The sequence below is a fragment of the Vigna unguiculata genome, chromosome 7 (assembly GCF_037176805.1).
Source record: "Vigna unguiculata cultivar grain cowpea cultivar isolate G323 ecotype 2 chromosome 7, ASM3717680v1, whole genome shotgun sequence".
NCBI classification, from domain to species: Eukaryota; Viridiplantae; Streptophyta; class Magnoliopsida; order Fabales; family Fabaceae; genus Vigna; species Vigna unguiculata.
Window position 1 is genome coordinate 35,585,851 of NC_140798.1, and position 25,137 is coordinate 35,610,987.

General features: G+C 29.4%; 2 protein-coding genes across 2 annotated transcripts; one reads left to right on the forward strand and one right to left on the reverse strand.

Moving 5' to 3' along the window:
• Window positions 1–12,876: 12,876 nt before the first annotated feature.
• Window positions 12,877–16,411, reverse strand: LOC114189860 (eukaryotic translation initiation factor 6-2). The gene is made up of 8 exons (XM_028078578.2): window positions 16,277–16,411; window positions 15,736–15,794; window positions 15,519–15,615; window positions 15,299–15,384; window positions 14,856–14,900; window positions 13,876–14,006; window positions 13,409–13,519; window positions 12,877–13,330 (listed from the first exon to the last, which is right to left on the reverse strand). Exons 2-8 carry the CDS (start codon window positions 15,743–15,745, stop codon window positions 13,073–13,075), a joined length of 738 nt encoding a protein of 245 aa, XP_027934379.2. The 5' UTR covers window positions 15,746–15,794; window positions 16,277–16,411; the 3' UTR covers window positions 12,877–13,072.
• A 6,920-nt stretch (window positions 16,412–23,331) lies between these two features.
• LOC146884837 (uncharacterized) lies at window positions 23,332–24,538 on the forward strand. Its single transcript, XM_085675833.1, has one exon. It carries the CDS (start codon window positions 23,389–23,391, stop codon window positions 24,433–24,435), a length of 1,047 nt encoding a protein of 348 aa, XP_085531959.1. The 5' UTR covers window positions 23,332–23,388; the 3' UTR covers window positions 24,436–24,538.
• Window positions 24,539–25,137: the final 599 nt, after the last annotated feature.

Genomic DNA, 25,137 nt, shown 5'->3' on the forward strand with positions numbered 1-25,137 from the left:
AGGGATGATTTTTATGACTTGTATTCAAATTTTTCGTACGTACATCCCTTTCGATGATAAAAAAATATTTAGTAGGGATATTTAAAATATTGTACGCAAAGTAACAAGTTGTTTATCACATATTTTTTCACTATTCCCCATTTATTTGTCCATGTTTTTTGGCCTATTTTTCTCTTCAAGTCAGCTACCTTATTCAAACAATAAGGGTTGATTTTTTTAACTTATTCAAATTTGTGATACATAAGAAGTACATCCCTTTGGATGATAAAAAAAAAAAATTTCTTTGTGAAATTTAAAGTATTGTACGCAAAGTAACAAACAACTTTTCAAATATTTGTTCACTAAGCCCCACTTATTTGCCTATATTTTTTGGCCTATTTTTTTCTTCAAGTCTGCCACCTTGTGCAAACAATAAGGGCACTGACGGATATTGACCAAAAATTTTGGAGGTGCCAAAATAATATAATTTTTTTATCATTAAATTAGATTATTAGTATAATGTTTCAAAAAATAATTCTTTAAACTTAACAATTGGATTATTAGATTAGATTATTAGTATAATGTTTCAAAATATATGAAGAAGTGGAATGTATATGTTTTCATCTTCACGAATAGCTTCCCTTTAATCATTTAAAAATAAATAAATCTATTATTTTATTTTTCAACTATATTAATAATTTTGTTTCAAAATAATGTTAATAACTCTTAAACTAATATTTTATTATCAGGTAAGACGATAGAAAATTATACTTTTTTTTAAAGAAAGAAAGAAAACAAATAAGAAATTAGAAAAAAAGAAATGAGTTTGTGTCTAATTTTTTTTTTCTTCAAAAAAAAAACATCTGAGAATGAGAGATGAATACAATTTGTGAAAAACTAGAAAGACAAAGAGAAAGAAATAAAAAATATCTTAATAAATATTTGGTTTAATAATTTTTTTTTTGTTTCTTTATTTGTCCAGAAATGTCAAGTTGGTTGTCTAATGTTTTTTTCGTTTTAAATTTGTTGAAAATTGAAACCGTTAATAAGGATGTTTTGTTTTGTTGGTGCAATTAACATAGTGTTAATTTTGATGAAAAATATTTTGATTAGCTTCAAAAAATTTAATAAAAATAACCAAATTGCATCAACTTTTTCAAAAATCGAAACCAAATTGAAACTAAAAAAAACTGGATGACCAACTTTGTTAAGATTAAAGGTTGTGTTTTATAAAAAAAAAAGTCACACAATTTAATTTTCATTGATTTCTAAAATATACTACATATAATTTAAAAAAAAATTCAAAAATTAAAAGATATATATAGTTTAAAATAATTTCAAAAATATAAATATAATTTAAAAAAAATTCAAAAATATACATATAATTTTAAAAAAATATAAAAATATTGGGGGGGCCATGGCCCCTCCCTGCCATATAAATGATCCGCTCCTGAATAAGGGTTGAATTTTTTATCTATATTCATATCTTTTATACATAAGAAGTACATTCCTTTGGATGATAAAAAAAAAAGATTAATTAGTCAAATTTAAAATATTGTACACAAAGTAACAAGCAGTTTTTCACATATTTGTTCACTATGCCCTACTTATTTGTCTATCTTTTTGGGCCTATTTTTTTCTTCAAGACAGAGCCACCTAGTGCAAACAATAAGGGATGAATTTTGTCACTTGTATTCAACTTGTTCGTACATAAGAAGTACATTCCTTTCGGTGATAAAAAAATTATGTATTAGGGAAATTTAAAATATTGTAGGCAAAGTAACAAGCTATTTATCACATATTATTTCACTATTTCCCATTTATTTGCCTATCTTTTCTGACCTATTTTTCTCCTCAAGCCAGCCACCTTCTGCAAACAATAATGGTTAATTTTTTTAACTTGTATTCAAATTTGTGGTACATAAGAAGTACATCCCTTTGGATGATAAAAAAAAGATTTATTAGTGAAATTTAAAGTATTGTAGGCAAAGTAACAAAGTACTTTTCACATATTTGTTCACTATGCCCCAGATATTTGCCTATATTTTTTGACCTATTTATTTTTTTCAAGCCAGTCACCTGGTGCAAACAATAAGAGATGATTTTTGTGACTGTATTCAAATTTTTGGTACATAAGAAGTACATCCCTTTCGGTGATAAAAAAATTATTTATTAGGGAAATTTAAAATATTGTACGCAAAGTAACAAACAGTATATTTATTCACTATGCCCCACTTATTTTCGTACATAAGAAGTACATTCCGTTCGATGATAAAAAAAGATTTATTTGGAAAATTTAAAATATTGTACGCAAAGTAACAAGTTGTTTTTCACATATTTGTTCCTTATGCCCCACTTATTTTGCAAAAAATAAGGGATGATTTGTGTGATTTATATTCAAATTTGTGGTACATTCCTTTTAGATGATAAAAACAAGATTGATTAGTGAAATTTAAAATATTGTACGCAAAGTAACAAGCTGCTTTTCACATATTTGTTTACTATGTCTCACTTATTTGGTTATCTATGAAGCTTCTGGTCTATTCTTTTCTTCAAGCCAGCCCACCTAGTGCAAATAATAAGGGATGATTTTTGTGACTTATATTCAAATTTTTGGTACATAAGAAATACATCCCTTTCCATGATAAAAAAAATATTGATTAATGAAATTCAAAATACTGTACGCAAAGTAACAAGCTGCTTTTCACATATTTGTTCATTATGCTCCACTTATTTTTCTATCTTTTGTGGCCTATTTTTTTCTTCAAGCTAACCACTTAGTGAAAATAATAAGGGTTGATTTACTTTACTTGTATTCAAATTTGTGGTACATAAGAAGTAAATCCCTTTGGATGATAAAAAAAGATTTATTAGTATTTGTCTATATTTTTTGGCTTATTTTTTTCTTCAAGCCAGCCACCTTGTGCAAACAATAAGGGATGATTCTTTTGACCTTTATTCATATTTTTGTTACATATGAAGTACATCCCTTTGGACGATAAAAAAAAGATTAATTAGTCAAATTTAAAATATTGTGCGCAAAGTAACACGCACCTTTTCACATATTTGTTCACTATACCCCACTTATTTGCCTATCATTTTGGCCTATTTTTTTCTTCAAGCCAGCCATCTAGTGCAAAAAATAAGGGTTGATTTTTGTGACCTGTATTCAAATTTTTGGTACATAAGAAGTACATCACTTTGGATGATAAAAAAGAAATTGATTAGTCTAATTTAAAATATTGTACGCAAAGTAATGAGCAACTTTTCACATATTTGTTCACTCTTCCCCCACTTATTTGTCTATCTTTTTTGCCTATTTTTTTCTTCAAGCCAGCCAACTAGTGCAAACAATAAGGGATGATTTTTGTGACTTGTATTCAAATTTTTGTTACATAAGAAATACATCCCTTTGGATGGTAAAAAAAAGATTAATTAGTCAAATTTAAAATACTGTACGCAAACACATATTTGTTCACTATGCCCCACTTATTTGCTTATCTTTTTTGAAAACAATTTATTTGTGAAATTTAAAGTATTGTACACAAAGTAACAAACAACTTTTCACATATTTGTTCACTATGCCCCACTTATTTGCCTATATTTTTTGAGCTATTTTTTTATTCAAGCCAGTCACCTAATGCAAACAATAAGGGATGATTTTTGTGACCTGTATTCAAATTTTTGGTACATAAGAAATACATCCCTTTGGATGATAAAAAAAAGATTAATTAGTCAAATTTAAAATATTGGATGCAAAGTAACAAACAGCTTATTTGTTCACTATGCCCCACTTATTTTCGTACATAAGAAGTACATCCGTTCGATGACAAAAAAAAGATTTATTTGGGAAATTTACAATATTGTACGCAAAGTAACAATCTGCTTTTCACATATTTGTTCACTATGCCCCACTTATTTGTTTATCTTTTCTGCACTATTTTTCTCTTCAAGCCAGTGCAAACAATGAGGGTTGATTTTTTTAACTTGTAGTCAAATTTGTGGTACATAAGAAGTACATCCCTGTGGATGATAAAAAAAAGATTTATTAGTGAAATTTAAAATATTGTACCTAAAGTAACAAGCAGTTTTTCACATATTTGTTCACTATGCCCCACTTATTTGCCTATCTTTTTTGGCCTATTTTTTTCTTCAAGTCAGCCACATAGTGCAACCAATAACGGATGATTTTTATGACTTGTATTCAAATTTTTGGTACATAAGAAATACATCCCTTTCGATGGTAAAAAAAAGATTAATTAGTCAAATTTAAAATACTGTACGCAAACACATATTTGTTCAATATGCCCCACTTATTTGCCTATTTTTTTCTTCAAGCCTGCCAACTAGTGCAAACAATAAGGGATGATTTTTGTGACCTGTATTCAAATTTTTGGTACATAAGAAGTACATCCCTTTGATGATAAAAAAAAGATTAATTAGTCAAATTTAAAATAGTGTACGCAAAGTAACAAATATCATATTTGTTCACTATGCCCCACTTATTTGTCTATATTTTTTGGCCTATTTTTTTCTTCGAGCCAGCCACCTAGTGCAAACAATAAGGCTTGATTTTTGGGACCTGTATTCAAATTGTTGGTACATCAGAAGTACATCCCATGGGATGATAAAGAAAAGATTTATTAGTCTAATTTAAAATATTGTACGCAAAGTAACAAGCAAGTTTCACATATTTGTTCACTCTTCCCTACTTATTTGCCTATCTTTTTGGCCTATTTTTTTTTTTCAAGCCAGCCAGTGCAAACGATAAGGGATGATTTTTGTGACTTGTATTTCATTTGTGTCACGTAAGAAGTACATCGCTTTGGATGGTAAAAAAAAGATTAATTGTTCAAATTTAAAATATTGTACGTAGACACATATTTGTTCATTATGCCTCACTCATTTGTTTATCTGTTTTGACCTATTTTTTTCTTCAAGCCAGCCACTTAGTGCAAACAATAAGGATGATTTTTGTGACCTCTATTCAAATTTTTGGTACATAAGAAGTCCATCCCTTTGGATGATAAAAAAAGATTAATTAATCAAATTTAAAATATTTTACGCAGAGTAACAAACAACATATTTGTTCACTATGCCCCACTTATTTGCCTATATTTTTTTGCCTATTTTTTTCTTCAAGCTAGCCACCTAGTACAAACAATAAGGGTTGATATTTGTGACCTCTATTCAAATTTGTGGTACATAACAAGTACATCCCTATGATAAAAAAATATTAATTAATCAAATTTAAAATATTGTACGCGAAGTAAACATATTTGTTCACTATATCCCACTTATTTGTCTATCTTTTCGACCATTTTTTTTTTCTTGAAGCCAAGCCACCTAGTGCAAACAATAAGGAATGATTCTTGTGACTGTATGCAAATATTTCTTACATAAGAAGTACATCCCTTCGATGATAAAAAAAATTATTAGAGAAATTTAAAATATTGTACACAAAGTAACAAACTACTTTTCACATATTTATCCAATGTGCCTTACTTATTTGCCTATCTTATTTGGCCTATTTTTTTTCTTCAAGTCAGCCACCTTATGCAAACAATAAGGGTTTATTTTTTTGACCTGTATTCATATTTTTGTTACATAAGAAATACATCCCTTTGGATGATAAAAAAAAGATTAATTAGTTAAATCTAAAATATTGTACGCAAGTAATAAGCAGCTTTTCACATATTTGTTTATTATGTCCCACTTATTTGCCTATATTTTTTGGACTAGTTTTTTCTTCAAGCCAGCCACCTTATGCAAACAATAAGGGTTGAATCTTTTGATCTGTATTCATATTTTTGTTACATGAGAACTACATCACTTTGGACAGTGACGGATCTTGACCAAAAGTATTGGAGGGGCCAAAGTAATATAATTTTGAGATTATTAGATTCGATTATTAGTATAATGCTTCAAAAAATGGCTTTTCTAACTTAACAATTTGACCTTTAGTATAATATTTCAAAATATATGAAGTAGGGTCTATCTTGCTTTCATCAATACTTTCATTTTTATCACTTTTAAAAAAATGAATTTATTCTTTTATTCTTTATCAATATACCTTCTTTGTAAATAATATTAAAAAATAATTTTTCATAATCTAATAAAAAATTGAGACACGTAATTATAAAATAAATATTACAGTCAAGTCACAATTAAAAATTGGTTATGAAAAAACCCATAATACATTATTTTTTTCTATATTCATAAAAAATGAATATACAAAAAATTCATGAGATAAAAAGTAATGTTTTTATTATCGAGACAAGAGACAAGAAAGGAATAAGATAAATGAGAAATGAGAGCAAAAATAATGAATTTGTGTCTTCAAAAACAAGAAAAGATATGATAGTGAGAAATGATTATAATTTGTGAAAAACTAAAAAGACGATGAGAGGGAAAATAAAAATTATCTTAATAAATATTTGGTTTAATTACTCTTTTGATTCATGTTTTCGTTTAAAAATATTAAGTTGGTCCTTCAGTTATTTGTTTCAATTTGGTTCCGATTTTTGAGAAACGGATGCAATTTTGTCTTTTACGATAAATTTCGTTAAATTTCTTGAAACAGATCAATAATTTTTTCATTAAAATTGAAACACTTAGTATGAATAATTTGTTTTGTTGGTGTAATTGACATAATCCTAGTATCAACTTTTGGACAAAAACAGGGACCAAAAGATAAATTAAACCTAAATATTTTTATTCTTTATTATATTTAATTTTATGTTTTATTATCTATTGTTAAATGTTATGCTTTATAAAAAAAAATAAAAAGATACACAATTTAATTTTCATCAATTTCTAAAATATACTACCTACAATTTAAAAAAAATCAAATATTTTTATATTATATATATATATATATAATTAAAAAATTTTCAAAATTTTGGGGGGTCATAGCCCCTCCATGCTCCTAAGAAGATCCGTCCCTGACTTTGGATGATAAAAAAAAGATTGATTACTCAAATTCAAAATATTGTACGCAAAGTAACAAGCAGCTTTTCACATATTTGTTCACTATGCCCCATTTATTTGCTTTTCTTTTTTCGCCTACTTTTTTTTCAAGTCAGCCACCTAGTGCAAACGATAAAGGATGATTTTTGTGACTTGTATCCAAATTTTTCGTACATAACAAGTAAATCCCTTTTGATGATAAAAAAAATATTTATTAGGAAAATTTAAAATATTGTACGCAAAGTAACAAGCTGTTTTTCACATATTTGTTCACTATTCTCCTTTCTTTGCCTATATTTACTGACCTATTTTTTTCTTCAAGCCAGTCACCCCGTACAAACAATAAGGGTTGATTTTTTTGACTTGAATTCAAATTTGTGGTACATAAGAAGTACATCCCTTTGGATGATAAAAAAAAGATTCATTAGTGAAATTTAAAATATTGTACGCAAAGTAAACAACTATTTTTCACATATTTGTTCATTATGTCCCACTTATTTGCCTATCTTTTTTGGCATATTTTTTTCTTCCAGCCAGCCACTTACTGCAAACAATAAAAGTTATTTTTAGGACCTGTATTCAAATTTTTCGTGCATAAGAAGTATATCCCTTCCGACGATATAACAAATATTTATTAGGGAAATTTAAAATATTGTACGCAAAGTAACAAGCTGTTTTTCACATATTTGTTCACTATTCCCCATTTATTTGCCTATCTTTTCTGGCCTATTTTTTTTTTCAAGCCAGCCACCTTGTGCAAACAATAAGCGTTGATTTTTTTGACCTGTATTCATATTTTATTTACATAAGAAGTGCATCTCTTTGTATGATAAAAAAAATATTAATTAGTCAAATTTAAAATATTGTACGCAAAGTAACAAACAACTTTTCGCATATTTGTTCACAATGCCCCACTTATTTGCTATATGTTTTGGCCTATTTTTTTTATCAAGCCAGCCACCTTGTGCAAACAATAAGGGTTGATTGTTTTGACTTGTATTCATATTTTTGTTACATAAAAAGTACATCCTTTGGATGATAAGAAAAAAATTAATTAGTCAAATTTAAAATATTGTACGCAAAGTAACAAGCCACATTTCACATATTTGTTCATTATGTCCCACTTATTTGCCTATCTTTTTTGTCCTATTTTTCTCTTGAAGCCAGCCACCTAGTGCAAAAAATAAGCGATGATTTTTGTGATTTGTATTCAAATTTTTCGTACCTAACAAGTACATCTCATTCGATGATAAAAAAAATATTTATTTGGGAAAATTTTAAAATTTTGTACGCAAAGTAACAAGTAGCTTTTTACTTATTTTTTCATTATGCCCCACTTATTTGCCTATCTTTTTTGGTTTATTTTTTTCTTTAAGCCAGCCACTTAGTGCAAACAATAAGGGTTGATTTTTCTGACCTGTATTCATATTTTTGCTACATAAAAAGTACATGTCTTTGGATGATAAAAAAGATGATAAAAAAAGATTAATTAGCAAATTTAAAATATTGTACACAAAGTAACACGCAGCTTTTCACATATTTGTTCACTATGCCCCACTTATTTGCCTATCTTTTTTCGCCTATTTTTTTCTTGAAGTCAGCCGCCTAGTGCAAACAATAAGCGATGATTTTTGTGAGTCGTATTCAAATTTTTGGAAAATAAGAAGTACAACTCTTTCGATGATAAAAAAAAGGTTGATTAGTGAAATTTAAAACATTGTACTTAAAGTAACAAGCTTTTCACATATTTGTTAACTATGCGCCACTTATTTACCTATATTTTCTTACCTTTTTTTTTTCTTCAAGTCAGTCAGTCACCTAGTTCAAACAATAAGGGTTGATTTTTGTGACTTGTATTCAAATTTGTGGTACCTAAGAAGTACATACCTTTGGATGATAAAAAAAATATTGATTAGTGAAATTTAAAATATTTTACGCAAAGTAACAAACAACTTTTCACATATTTGTTCAATGTGCCCCACTTATTTGTCTATCTGATTTGGCCTATTTTTTTTTCTTTAAGCTTGCCACCTAGTGCAAAAAATAAGGCTTGATTTTTTTGACTTGTATTAAAATTTGTCTGAAGAACTGCATCCCTTTGATGATAAAAAAAATATTGATTAGTTGTAATCAAATTTGTGGTACATAAGAAGTACATTCTTTGGATGAAAAAAAAGATTGATTAGTGAAATTTAAAATATTGTACGCAAAGTAACAAGCAGCTTTACACTTATTTATTCACTATACCCCACTTATTTGCCTATCTTTTTTGGCCTATTTTTTTCTTCAAGCCAGCCACCTAGTGCAAACAATAAGGGTTGATTTTCTTGACTTATTCAAATTTGTGATACATAAGAATGACATCTCTTTTGAATATAAAAAAAAAAAGATTGATTAGTAAAATTTAAAAAATTTTACGCAGAGTAACGAGCAGCTTTCCACCTATTTGTTCAATCTACCTTACTTATTTGTCTATCTTATTTGGCCTATTTTTTTCTTCAAGCCAGCCACTTATGTCAAATAATAAGAGTTGATTTTTTTTATTTGTATTCAAATTTGTGGTACATAAGAAGTAAATCCCTTTGGATGATAAAAAAAATTTATTACTATTTGCCTATATTTATTGGCCTATTTTTTTGTTGAAACCTTTGTTTTATTTACATAAGAAGTACATCCCTTTGGATGATAAAATAAGATTAATTAGTCAAATTTAAAATATTGTACACAAAGTAACAAGCAGCTTTTCACATATTTGTTCACTATGCCCCACTTAATTTTCTATCTTTTTAGGCCTATTTTTTTTTTCTTCAAGCCAGCCACCTAGTGCAAACAATAAGGGTTGATTTTTGTGACTTCTATTCAAATCGGTAGTACATAAGAAGTACGTTCCTTTGGATGATATAAAAAGATTGATTAGTGAAATATAAAATATTGTACGAAAAGTAACAAGAAACTTTCCACATATTTGTTCAATGTGTCCCACTTATTTGCTTATCTTATTTGGCCTATTTTTTTCTTCTAGACAGTCACTTAGTGCAAACAATAAAGATTGATTTTTGTCACTTGTAATGAAATTTGTGGTACATAAGATGTACATCCCTTTAGATGTATAAATAATTGATTAGTAAATTTTAAAAAATTGTTCGAAAAGTAAAATGCAGCTCCCCATATATTTGTGCATTGTGCCCCATTATTTTGCCTTTCTGGTTTGGCCTATTTTTTTTCCTTCAAGATAGCCACCTAGTGCAAGCAATAAGGGTTAATTTTTGTGACTTGTAATCAAATTTGTGGTAAATAAGAAGTATATCCTTTGGATGATAAAAAAATTTGATTAGTAAAATTTTAAAAATTGTACACATAATAACAAACAACTTTCCACATATTTGTTCAATGTGCCCTACTTATTTTCCTATTTAACTTGGCCTATGTTTTTCTTCAAAGCCAGCCACATAGTGCAAACAATAAGGGTTGATTTTTGTGACTTGTAGTCAAATTTTTGGTACATAAGAAGTACCTTTTGGATTATAAAAACAAAGATTGATTAGTAAAATATAAGAAATTGTACGCAAAAGTAACAAGCAGCTTTCCACATATTTGTTCAATGTGCCCCACTTATTTGCCTATCTACTTTTGGTCTATGTTTTTCTTCAAGAAAAGTGCAAATAATAAGGGGTGATTTTTTTGACTTGTAATCAAATTTGTGGTACAAAAGAAGTACATCCCTTTGGATGATAAAAAAAAAATATTGATTAGTAAAATGTAAAAAATTGTATGCAAAGTAACAAGCAGTTTTCCACATATTTGTTCAATGTGCCCCACTTATTTGTCTATATGGTTTGACCTATTTTTCTTCCAAGTCAACCATCTAGTGCAAGGTTGACTTTTGTGACTTGTAAAGAAATTTGTGGTACATAAGGGATATCATTTCTATGTAAAAAAAAGATTGATTAGTAAATTTTAAAAATTTGTACAAAATGTAACAACCAACTTCCCACTTATTTGTTTATTGTGACCCACTTATTTTTTTACTTGGTTTGGCCTATTTATTTCTTCAAGCTAATCACCTAGTGCAAGCAATAAGGGTTTATTTTTTTGACTTGTAATCAAATTTGTGAAACCCAAGAATAACATCCTTAGATAAATAAATAAAAAAATTGGTTAATAAAATTTAAAAAATTGTACGAAAAATAATACGCATCTCCCCACTTATTTGTTTATTATGCCCCACCTATTTGCCTATATGTTTTGGCCTATTTTTTTCTCCAACCCAGCCACTTAGTGCAAACAATAAAGATTGATTTTTGTGACTTAATCAAATTTGTGGTACATAAGATCTACATTCCTTCATATGTAAAAAAAATTGATTAGTAAATTTTAAAAAATTGTACGAAAAGAAAAATGCAGCTCCCCATATATTTGTGCATTGTGCCCCATTTATTTGTCTATCTAGTTTGGCCTATTTTTGTTTTCTTCAAGTCAGTCACCTAGTGCAAGCAATAAGGATTGATTTTTGTGACTTGTAATCAAATTTGTGGTACATAAGAAGTATATCCCTTTGGATGATAAAAAAAATTGATTAGTAAACTTTTAAAAATTGTACACAAATAACAAGCAATTTTCCACATATTTGTTTAATGTGCTCCACTTATTTGCTTATCTGTTTTGACCTCTTTTTTTTTTCAAGCCAGCTACAATAAGAGTTTATTTTTGTGGCTTGTAATCAAATTTTTGGTACATAAGTACATTCCTTTAGATTATAAAAAAAATTGATTACTAAAATATAAAAAATTGTATACAAAAGTAACAAGCAGTTTTTTACATATTTGTTCAATGTGTCTCACTTATTTTTCTATCTATTTTGGCCTATTTTTGTCTTCAAGTCATAGCCACTTAGTGCAAACTTGATTTTTGTAACTTGTAATTAAATTTGTGGTACATAAGAAGTACATCCTTTGAAAGATAAAAAAAAAAATATTAATTAATAACTGAACGATGTTCTGAATGATGTTGTAGGTGCTAGTATTGCTAATTCGTCCATTCACAATTTACACGACAAATATAATTTTGTGCTATTAATGAATAGGTATGTTAAAATGGAAAGATGAACAAAAAAAAACAATAACTAAGAATCCAAATTAACATAAAATTAGAAATATAATGAAAAAAGTATAAATGGCTGCACTATACTGTACAGAACAAAGAAATTGCATGCAAAATGTTGTAATTTTGATTTTTTTTTTCATAACAACAAAATATACTTTTTTATTTGTAAATATATGGGTCAAAGACAGATAAAAGAAATTATTGAATTATTATTTAATTAAAATAACCGAACGTTTCGATACTTTTAAATTACTAAGTTAAAAAATGAACACCAATAAACCGGTAATATTATGATTAACTTTTTATTAATATTAACATATGTTACAATTAAAACATTAAATAGATCTAAATGATGTTTTCACAACTATTAAATAGCCATTAATAATAAAAATAAAGTCTTTGAAATAAATAAATGAATTGTTTTTATTTTAATTGTTATTATGTCTCACTTATTTATCTATCTAGTTTGATCTTTATTTTTTCAAGTCCGTCACTTTTGTGTGTAGTCAAATTTATAATACATAAAAAGTACATACATTTAAATGATAAAAAATAATTGATCAATAAATTTAAAAAAATTGTATAAAAAATGATATGCAACTCTCCAATAAAAGTTAATTTTTGTGACTTATAATCAAATTTTTGTATATAAGAAGTAACAAACAGCGTAATTATTTGATGTGTCTCATTTATTTACAGTTTAACTTTTTTTTTTTCTTCAAGCTAGTCATATAGATAAAAAAACGATTTGGGAAAATATTATCAAAACATGATATCTATCTCTTTACTGAATATAAATTATTTACGAAGCCAAGGGATTCCACGTAACGTAAAACCACCCATATATTGCCTTTGATTTATGGACGACAACCACAAAATTGAATCAAAAGAAGACAAACAATTAATGAAAACCACATTTCTGATTGAAATGTGTTCATATCTTAGAAACCAAACTGTTTACCAGGAAAAACCGAGATAAAACTGAAAGCTGTTGGCACAAGTGTCAACTAGTGACAAAAATTTAGACATAAGTATCAACGAGTGATTTCCTCATCTCATCGACAATGGCACTAGGTTGAGCTTCTCTAAGCTTGAAAACACTCTCAATCACAGAGAGCTCCGTTGCTGTGGTGTCTGAACCACAAAATGCTGTCCAATCATTTACTGTCATGCCAGCAGCTATCACTTCACTACCACGATTGACAGTCCCAGCAACCAAAGGAACCTGAAGAAGGGTAGAAAGCTCATCCAAGTCTTCAATGGAAGTATGAGGGTGTACCTGCACAAAGTGTACGGCTACGATATAGTATACATGTTTTTAGACCAGGATATTCAACAGGACAACCTTTGTACTTACCAAACCACCCCTGTTGGAGAATGCACAGTAACTGCCCACAAGAATATTACCCGCAATAGTCTGCCTGAAAACTTCCACTCCAAGAACATCTGCAATCATCTCCTCAGTTTCCTGAACATAAATTTCATAGTGAACAATAGTAGAGCAGAGTGGTCAAATACCTAGTCTTACCACATGCCAGTAAACTTTTCACCTACTTTAGATCTTAAGGTACCAGTTATATTTCTTAGACAACTTTGCTTGACACTAATTGGTTTTAAGATGAAACTTGAAACTTACTTTTGCTTGTTATATACTTTGCTACATTAGCAAAAATCAAATTCAAACTGATAAATCAGAATGACAAGCAGTCTGGCCATGTCTTTATCAGTGCCCTATTTAACATGCAAATATGACTGTCCAAATCAAATTAGTAAAAAAGTTCAGTATATGAAACAAAAGGCTACTAATCTACAATAAGACAATACCTTGTCTAGATCAGTATGGGTGAGAGCAACATGGTCATTACATGCTATACAATTTCCCAGTGCGGATAATCTTTCTTCTATACGCTGAACAACAACTTGATCAGGTAGACTGTTTCTCAAATGTTGAAGCTCTACGGCAATAGTGACAGTAAACAGATCAAGTAACATGTACACAAGTCAGTACAACATCACAATTAAAGCTGAGTTCTATGTCACCAACACAGATGAAACAATGGATATGCCAGATCATTTTCACACATAAACTGATTAAACCCCAGCAGGTGAATGATAAAAGAAAAGGTTGGAAGGGATAAACCAAGGGTGTCCATAAAGATCCCAATTCCCAAATGCTTGCAGGCAGCCAAGCAAAAGTTTTCAGAATCAAAGCAGGGCACCCTGTTCAAATTTGGTGACTAAACTAGTATTTTTTTATGCTGAAGCCACAAAAAATGGATATCATCACACAAGCATTTTTTTAATGATCTGATCCACTATTCAAATTCTGAGAAACATTGTAAGAGTTCCTTTGCACGAATCATGAATGAATCCCATCTAATTTTGCACCACTTAAAATTTGTTTTCGTACTGTAGAGGAGAAGAGGCAAAGGACAAATAGGATGACATATATAGCACTTTAAAGTTTAGTGCTACCAAAAACTCTTCTACAAAAATTGAAAGTTTGTTCAATTTAAAAAGTGAACTTTGAAAACCAAGTATCCACGAGGCCACGACATGCCAAAATCAAAGACTACAGCATTAAGTTTTGGTCATTCTTGTACTAAATTACCTTTTCCTTCTGCAACTGAAAAGGCATATACATCTTCTACACAAATATTTAACCTTTTGTGATGCCAGAAAGTTTTGGTAAGATTAGTTTGACAATGCAAATTAAAATACACGTTGGAGTCCTTTGTGACCAATAATATGTTTCATATAGTACTATAATGAATAAAAACAAAAGGCAGAATAAAAGGAAACACCTTGGTCTGTGGTGGTATGGGGTAAGAGAAGGCCATTCTTGTTTCCTGGAAACCAATAAGAAGGTAAGCTAATTAGGTGAAAGGTGTAAATGTAACAGATAAAGTGACAGTTCAGATCCATCACTAAAAAAAAAAATTACACAGATCCAACTTCTCAAGAAAAACTTATGGTAGGAGAAAAAAATAAGTTAAACGAATCAATTTTTTTCCTGAAGTTAAAAACAATTCATCCACCTCAACTTTTTTAAAAGCTTTCTCATCTAATTTCACAGAACTGAAGTGCACATATTATTTTTAACTTACCGAAGAAGTTTGATTCATTTTACCTCTTTTTTCTTTTCCTAAATTGTTTATAGAAAAGTGAACCCAAACTGATTTGTAATCCAAGGCAAGGAGTTATAATCACTAAGATTTAAGAAACTAAGAGGAAAAAAAAACTTTACCAACACAAAGACGACCAACGATTCGAGTGCCACCAATGGAGGTCTTGATCACAGGGATAACATCTGCTAATTCAGTCTCAAATGCACTATTAAACAGTACATAATACATTAGTTTACTCATAGAAAAATGTTTTGGCAATTTCCATCCAATTGAAACCAAGCACAAAGACTTTAAATCTAGAAGGAGCCATATTTTCAATAGTACAAAAACAATGATAACCTGTAGAAGTTTTCAGAACCTCCAATAGCAACCAAACAATAGGCATTGGTAAGTTTTGAGAAGACTCCAACTTCACAATTATTCTCAAACTGAAGTCCTGCAGGAAGCACGTAATAATAGAGTATATTATTTAAAGGAGAGAAAAAAAAAAAATCTTAGAAAATGCAGACAAATAAGTATTTCCGAACTGGGAAAATCTAAATATAGCAGCACTTACTAGTTGCCATGATAGAGATGCCAGAAATCAAACTTTGACCCAAGTAATCAACTTAATATCTGCAAAATTAGATATCTAATTACCAAAAAGAAAAGAAAGAAACCCTGGTTCACATGAGAACAAACTGTAACAATCATAACTAACAATAACAATAAGCACTGAAATGTCAAAGTTGATGATAAGAATCCTGATAGTGAAGGGTTTCAGTTTCAAATGTCAAGAAAGAAATTATTAGTACTGTGTCGTACTAAGCTGCAAAATGCCCCTTTGATTATGCAAGCAACATAAAACACGTGACTGATGCCTACAAGCTACAACTCAAGTAACAAACTCGTATTGTATGATAGGTAAATGAACCACATATAACCATAACCAACACTATCTAATTCTAATCCATGACTAAGCATCAAGCTTCCTACACATACATAAGGTTCAATCTCCTCAAACCTCAACCTCAACTTCATTCGCCAACACTAAATCAACAAAAGATAATAACTTTGCGCTACAAATTTCCGAAACATGAAAAGGATATATCGGTTACCTGCAAAGAAGTTCAACGCGGAAGAGAAGAGGTCACCGCAACACTACAATAAAGTGTAGGGTGCCGCCGAACGGAATGGAACCGATTTCATGATACAGATATTCTTTAAATATATTTTTAGTTTATGAATTAACATATTTTAGTTTTTCTATAGTTTTTTTATTTCTTTAAGATTTTAAAATATTATTTTTGTTCTCTACCATGTTGATTTTAGTTTCTTGTTTTTCTTTTTTTCAAAATATGAAATTACTATTTCTTACATTTCAAAATAAATAATATTTATATTATGGTTTTTTTTAACCATACATTGACATGTTATCATATGCAACCACAATATCATAATAATATAATAATATAACTGAAAACAATTTTCTTAAGAGATGGAAACTTGTAACTGAAATCAAAATTCATTAATTAAAAAACATTTACCTTTAAAACTGTTAAAAAATCAAATATAAATAAGTATTGTCAAAAAGGTTCCTTAGAAAACTGAAGGTCAAAAATAATCGGTTCCTCTTTATAACATATTTTATCTTACCTTCGAATGTGTAGTATGAAAAATAGATAAGACGCTAAAAAAATGAATATTGAATAATTAATTAAAGTTTGTAAATTATTAAAGTTAACTGTGGTAAAATTATCATTTTTATTTGGATAGATTGATAAATTAAAATAGTTGTCTAAATTACTCATAGTAAATTTTGATTACATAAGAAAATTGAGTTATAAACTATCAAAATCATTAAATATTTTACAAAAAAAAAAAGTATGAAAAAAAAACTATTTTAAAAATAAATAAGTGTAACTTAAATTTTACTAGTGATTAATTATTACTCACATAAAATTTTATTTTGAGATATCTTTTTTCTTCTTTAACTTGAGAATATATGAACGATTATTTTTAATTAAATTTATCATTATTATTTTGGTTATAATTTAATTTTTTCTGATGAGAAAAAAATATCATTAATAAAGAACATTATATATTGTTATCTTTGAAAATCATTTTCCTAATAGAGAAATAAAATAAAAATAAACAAAATAAAAGTAAGGATACACCTAGATGTAGATATAACGTCAAAATTCTAAAATCGAATAATATGTAAAAATTTATACAACACATACATTACCCTTCCATATTCTTTAATTCTAAGTATACTTACACTTTCTAAAACAAATTTAATCCAAATATTACAATACTCTATTAAAAGAATATAAAGAAAAAGTCAAATATAAATTTAAAATGTCTTTTAAAAATACTATAGATTTAGATTCCATAATGAAATATGAAAGGTGGTGAGGGTGGAGAGAAATGTGGATTTTATAAGTTAATCAGGGATTTAGACTCTGATTTATTATTGAAGAGAATTGAATTAGCGAAGATGGATTTGTGTTCGTTTTCAATTATTTGCGAGTGATGTGAAGCGTGGATTTGCGAGATTGTTTCCTTCTCCCATCTTGGTTGAAGAGTATTTAAAGATGATAAACCATATTTTACCATAATAACCCTATTTTATCATCATCTTATTTTCATGTGTATGCAGAAAAGATTCTAGTTGATGGTGGAGAATCAACAAGGGTGGGATGACTTGGGCACCTCCATAGTGAGATTGTGGTTTTCTTCTAAAAAAAGCAGAAAAAATGGACATTAACTAAAACATTTCCCAGACAGGTATTTCCTTCACGGTAAAAAAGTTTTGAATTTTTCAATTCATATGTTAATTTCTAAATAAAACGAAAAAATAAATAAATTAAGATGAAAACAAAACTATTTTAAAAATACAAAATAAATAATAAAATGTGAATTTTACATTTTAATTTAACCACTATATTATTTAATATTAAATATTTTATATTTATTCTTATACCAAATGCATTTTATTCTTTATTTGTTATAATAATATTTTTTATTCAAAACTATTCATTAACATCTTCTCTAAAATATATTATTTCAACTCTTCCAAAGATTATTTTATATTATATTTATTAATAAGGGTCATTTAGTAATCTTTAATTTCTATTTATTAAAACATTTTATCTTTAATTTCACAAAAGTTATTCTCAAATTCATTCTACAATCATCCTCAAATCCATAAAAAAAACAATATAAATATCACCTTCTAATCAATCCAAATCAATCCTTTCTCTCCCTCAAATCATCACTCCCATAAGAACACACCTTTAAAGTTTTGAAGAATTGGGTGTAGGATTAAAACAATTTTATCTTTTTATTAATTTTTTTTATTTTACCTATGGATTAATCAATATTTCATATGGATTATTTTTTCCCACATACGTTTCACCCGTAGGTAAATCTCTCAATGAGTAGGTAATTTCTTAATTTTTTTTTTCTTTATTAAAGTTACCATCATCCGTGGGTATTATGTAAGTAATATCAATTTATCTATAAAATGTATTTCGTGGGTAATTATTTATAGAAAAGCTGTATTTCGTGGGTAATTTATTTGTAGAAAAATAAGCTTTTTTTTTGTAAATAACATATTTTAATCATAAATTTCAAATAAAGTCTAAAGAATTCATTTAGTTATTGTTGAATTGCATATTACTAATGTTTGTATTTTAAAATCAATATTGATAAAAAATAATCCATTCAAAATGAATGTGTTAATATTTTAATCACGTTTTTATAATTTAAATTAGAGTTTAACTAGTATGGGTATCCATGGATACGGTTACTATGATACCCCATACTCACCCCATTAACATGCATGTATAAAAGATACTCGTACCCGTTACTCACAGATATCTATTTATAATGTTCATTTCTTACCCGTTGCGGGTTTTATCAATGTATATCCGCTGTTACGAATTTTTTTGACATCTCTAAATATTTATATGATAAGAAAATGGAACTTGTGTAAAATGTAACTATGAAACTAAATTTGAGATACAAAGATCATTTAAATAGATTTACCTTTCTTAACAATGTCTTATTGGTAACGTTATTTTCTATCTTTTATTGATGTTAAGTTTTGTGAATAAAATCAATTTCTCTATGACTTTTATTCAAAAACTTGTTAATAGCAAAACCAACACGACAAGTGTACCGATTGCATGTAGCAAGTAATAAATGTCATTTACTCCACATGGACTTTTGCAACACATGACAACTCTCACAATTCATAACTCAATTAGACAATAAAGTTCACAAAAACACAATGAAACTCTTTTTGGTATTTTATCAAACAATTGTTGCGCAACAAGAAATTAACATAGTGTATTTACTATTTGTTAAGATTAGACTTCAACCACTTCATTCTCATACATTCTAAATTATCTCAATTTCATATTCATGTTACAATCAACTCACGAGAATACTCAAATCCTATTCCTAGAGCTTTTGAGCCTATGATCACTCATCAAGTTCCAATCCCTTGACTCCTCAACAAGTGAAATCATGCATTAGTTTCAAGAATCTAAAATTACTAATGAACCAAGTTTTATTCATATACAATCATCCATTAGGTATTCAATTTCAAGTCTAGATTCTAAAGATATTTTCCAACACCTCAAGAATCACAAATCAAGCATGGGAATAATCCACATCAAGCATGAAGCATGGAAATTAAACACTAACTTGAACTGGAAAAACATATATATTTAACAACATAGTTTTATAAGAATTCTGTGTTTTACTTCTAATCTCAACAAATAAAAATTGTTTTCCATAGTGGATAACCCAGGGTTTTACAAAATTGAAGAATGGGGAGGAAATTGGAATCATAAAGTAAAAACAATCTCTCTCCCAAAGGTTCTTTACTACAGTTTCATGCTCCAATTGCTCCTCCCATTTGCATCTCTGCCTCCAATTTCGTAACTCATCATCCTCTCCGGGTAAAACCTTCATGAATGAAGAAGAAGACCTAAGAAGGAGAAGGGAGAGTTTCCCAACACCCCTATAAGCCTTCAAGAGCCTCTCCTAAGCACCCGAGGTGTTTCTATTCGTGCAAAATGAGAAATGAAATAAAACTCTCGTAGAAACATGATTAAATAACCATATTCGTTTATCAAGGTCAATATTCTCGCCTAACGATTACATTCTCGCCCAGCGAGTCCTAAAATTGATGTTCTCTGTCTTGTAACTTGCTGGACGAGCCATATTTTCGCCTAACGACTCGAATACTGTAGTTTTGGGCTGTCATTTTCGTCCAGTGAGTCAGCTTGATGTCTAATGGTGGTTTTTTGGCCTTCCGGGGGTGGTCCAGGGCAGTATATACTTATGGGTGAGTCCTTTCTCCATGTTTGCAGTGTTGGGCGCGATTCTAGTGCCCTCCGACGTAAGTATTTGTTTAAAAATCATTTTTTTCTTTGTCCAATCAAGTTCTAGCTTGTTTTCTTCCACTATAATTGTTTCCTATCGACATATTTCACACATTCAAAATAGAGATTAGAGGTAAACAAACATAAAATAATTAAAATGCAAAAACAAGATAAATTTGAAAATTAAACAAAAATAAAAGTTATAGAGAAATTTATTTTATTCACAAAATTTAACATTAACAAAAAGTAAAAAATAACGCTATCACTTATATCTTTATATACGATGAAAAAAAAAAAAAATTGGACATCTATCAATAACATGGTGTTCAAGCCATTTTTTTTAGATGTCTGAGTAAGCCACTCCCATCATTGCTCTTTCAACTTCAATTGAGATCTTAATACCCTCACTTGATTAATGTCCATGCCAGAAGCATTCTTTAATGTTGTTGTCATATATTTGGAACACTTCCCATTTAATTTGTATGGTGCATTATTAATTGCCATTAATGAGACAAATTAAGAATTTTCACATACATGCATCTTTCCAGTTAGTACCAATGCATAAATATTTTTGTACGTATTGCTGTACGACAGGTCCATTGAATCAATTACAATTATGGTGTATTATGGCATGCATTTGTTTTATTACAACTTTCTAAGTTCTAATACTTAATTATTGCAAATTTTTATTCCCTTCTCAATTATCATTCATTCATATAATCAACGTTCAAAATTTTCCATGCATAGGGATTAAAGTTATTGGATTCCATCAGGATAAAAAATAGAACACATTTATAAAATTTCAAAAGTAGCATTTGTGAAATGTTTAATATAAAACACATCCCCATAATCAAAGATTGTTAATTATTGTTAATTGTGAATTATCATTCTGTAAAAAGATTAAATCGCTATAGGTTTCTGGATTTGTTAAACTTATGATCATATGATATCACTCATAAGATACCTCACTTAATATAAAACTCATGAATAAGCAACAGAGAGAAAAAGTGCATGGAAACTAATAAGAAAATCTTGCAGCTGCAGAAGCTGAAACAAAAGGGTTAGAAGATTTGGCAATAGTTGTATATATGATGCAGATGGGTTTGCGAATCTTAATTCAGATCCACAAATGTTCAGAATCCATTTTTAAAATTCACATGCATGCATTAGTCCCTTGTATACCCTGTTGTACAAACTGTTGTACTTAGAACCTGATAGCTTCAATTATATGTGCATCATACTGATATATATATATATATATATATATATATATATATATATATATATATATATATATATATATATATATATATATATATATATATATATATATATATGAACTTACTCTTACTTGCTACTACACAAATGCAGAAGGATTCCTTCAACATCTTTCCATAATTGTTTCAGTTTTCATGATTTTGGAAAAAAGAAAGCACCGACCTCTGTTTAGTGTATATTACTGGTTTTTATAAACTGTCAAGTGTGATTTTACTGAAATTAATTTCAGTCACTTTAACTGAAAATGTATGTTATAGTGACCTAAGTTAGTTTTCTTTTGACATTTATACATTCTTGTTTCGAAGAAAGAAGATTTCATTTAAGGACCTAACAGAAAACCCTGAAGTTTTATTTCTTGCATTTTTCGGTTAAAAAATATACGAGAAAGACGGAGCTTTGTTATTTTGTTCAATTTTATCCGGAAATAGATTTTGAGTGTAACAATTTTTAGGACATTTTCTAACAACTTTTTTTTATCAAAGATTCTCTCAAGATAAATATCATACATAAAATATAAATCAATATAAAACGTGGCGAACAAAGGGACAATGTAAGCAAATGTTAGATTCGTGGTGCATGAAATGTGGAGGGTTCCACCGCTGACTATGTCTGAGTGAGTTGCCCAACTTTGTCCACACCAACTTTTTAGGGATTATTTAATTACAGAAACATTATCTAATTTTATTTGTGAGTTTTCTTATGTCTACGATAAAACATTTATGATTTACTGCTCCTGAGGAAATGATTGAAAATATAAAATAAAAAGAAAAGTGAATTTCTAAATTAAAAATTTAAAAACAAAAAACATTGTTAAAAATCAATTTATGCCTACATCTGCAACATGCAGTTTTATATCATTCTGACACCATATAAAAAGTTTCTCATTATACGATTTCCATTATGTATCTTGAGCAAAATCCTGCAAACTTGATCCTTCACCTATTATAGTATTCATCTGTTAGAGTTTGCTATGCGCCTACCATTCTCAAAGTATATTCCATATTCGTCTCAGTGATGTATTCTTTTCCTCTCAGCAACTCATTTCGAATATATTATAATGCAAAAAAACACTATCAGTTGAAAATATTTTACAAGAGGCTTTGACGTTAAACTACTTAATTATTATGTTGTATAAGCATATAGTAACCAGGGTATTCTGGGGTTCTAATAATTTGTGGCACCTTAGGTTTATCGTGATGCAAGAGTGTGTCCCAATAATTGGAAGCAAAGGCACATTGGTGAAGAGAAGCGGGTCCATGAGAGTGACGTGGTAGTGTTCTCATCCACCACGCACTCTCATTACAGCTATTTCACTTTCACCAAAACTAAAAAACAAAACAAAAGAAGCACCGTTGTCTTCCAATTATTTGGTTCACCGCAAATTAAAAGAGAATTGAAGTGGACCCCTCCACACCCCTTTCAACGGCATTGCTTCATATCAGTTGCAGCTAGAACCCACCTTATATATATATCAGTATCAATCTCATATTCACACATGTCTTTTTCTTCTCTCTATAAATATATTGCACCACCTTATCAATTCCTCAACTTGTATGTGCATGCATCTCTTCAACGAAAACCTTTCTACCAACTATTGTTCTTTCTTGTGCACACCAATTATGAGAGCACCAACCATCCTAAGGGGCCTTCCCATTCGCCACCTTCAGCAAAAAGCTCCGGCTAAGGTCGCACCTTTGCCGCAGAAAACCCGCTTCGACCGGGAACTTGCGGCGGAGCTCGACACCCTCCGGTCACAAAGCGAAGTTGGGCTGCCCCAGTTGCTTGATGCTGCCATCACCACACAGAAAATAGCCTCGGATTCTCTCGTGAAAATCTGTTACAGAGACTGTGCTGATCGTGGTGCTGTTGACAAGTACCTAGAAGACAACGTTGAGATTCTCGATGCATGCAATTATTTCATGGACAAAATGGGAGACATCAACAAGTACGTGGAGTCATTGAGGGTGGTTTTGCGTTTGGCTGATAGGGGAGGTGCTGCAAAGCCTACAACAACTCGTGCTTTGGAGCTTTTGGAGTCATGTGAAAGCATGGAAAAGAGGTGCAGAGCAATGGAGAACCAGCGCGAGTCTTGTTTGAAGAAGATGTTGCGGCAAAAGCTGTGTCATGAAAGCGAACTGAGTGAGGTTATGTGTGGGTCTAAAGCCATGGCCTTGATGTCCTGCAGGGTTGTTGAGCTTGGTCTATCGTTTGATCCAAAACGTGGGTTGCCCCTGATGAAGATGTCTGAGGCTACGAGTTGTTGGTTGAGGATGTTGGAGGAGTTGGCAAAGGAAGCAGAAGGGGGTGATGAGAAGAAGGAGAAGAAGAAGAAGAAGATGCAGAGAAGGAGATGTTGGTCATCTTTGTTGATGCAGACAGAGGCAGCAGCTAGAGAATTGAAGGAGCAGATGAAGGGTAAAAGGGAAAAGGAGATGAAATATGCTGTTGAGAGACTGAAGATAAGTTGCAGGGAACTGGAACATGGGGTTGAAATTATTGAGGAAAGAGTGAAGAGTTTGTATAAAAGTTTGATTGATGTTAGAATGACTTTGTTGGGGATTCTTTCCCAGCCTACTACTACACTGTTTAGATCCAATTAGAATGCTACTACCAAAACTCACTTCTGTAATGATGCCACTTTGCTGCTGACAGTTACTCATGTATAGATTCTTTTATCTAATACTACCATGGAATTTATATTAATACCCATAATTTATACAATGAAAGTTTGTGTTTTCTCTTACATTCTGAGATGATCATCTTCTCTTTCTTAGTTTTTAGTTACTTAATAATTTGAGATGGTGTGTGATGATGCTGCTAATGATGCCAAATTTAGAACAGATATGTTTGAGTAATCTTATCAACTTTAGAACAACTTTGATATGGGTTATAGCATATCATATAAACAACTTAAGTTTGATTTTAACTGGTATAAATTAAATATCACCATTTTCTTATAACTTTATTATATGTCACTAGTTATTAACTACTTATATGTGAAACAAAGTGTTCAAATATACTACTCCAAATAAATAGCACTTAAAAGGTTGTCACGTAAAAAAAAGAAAAGAAAACTCTTAACATATATGTAACATCAATGCTATTTATTTATAGTAATTTAAAATGATTAAATGATAAATTAAACAAATTATTTTTATAAAGGTTAAGATTCACATATTTGATAAGGACTAAAAACAATACTTTTAAATTTTATAGAGATAAAAAATGAAGAAAATAATTAAAGCTAGTTAATTTTTAGAATAATTACAACTATATTTAAGCTTATAAGAATTACAAAAATA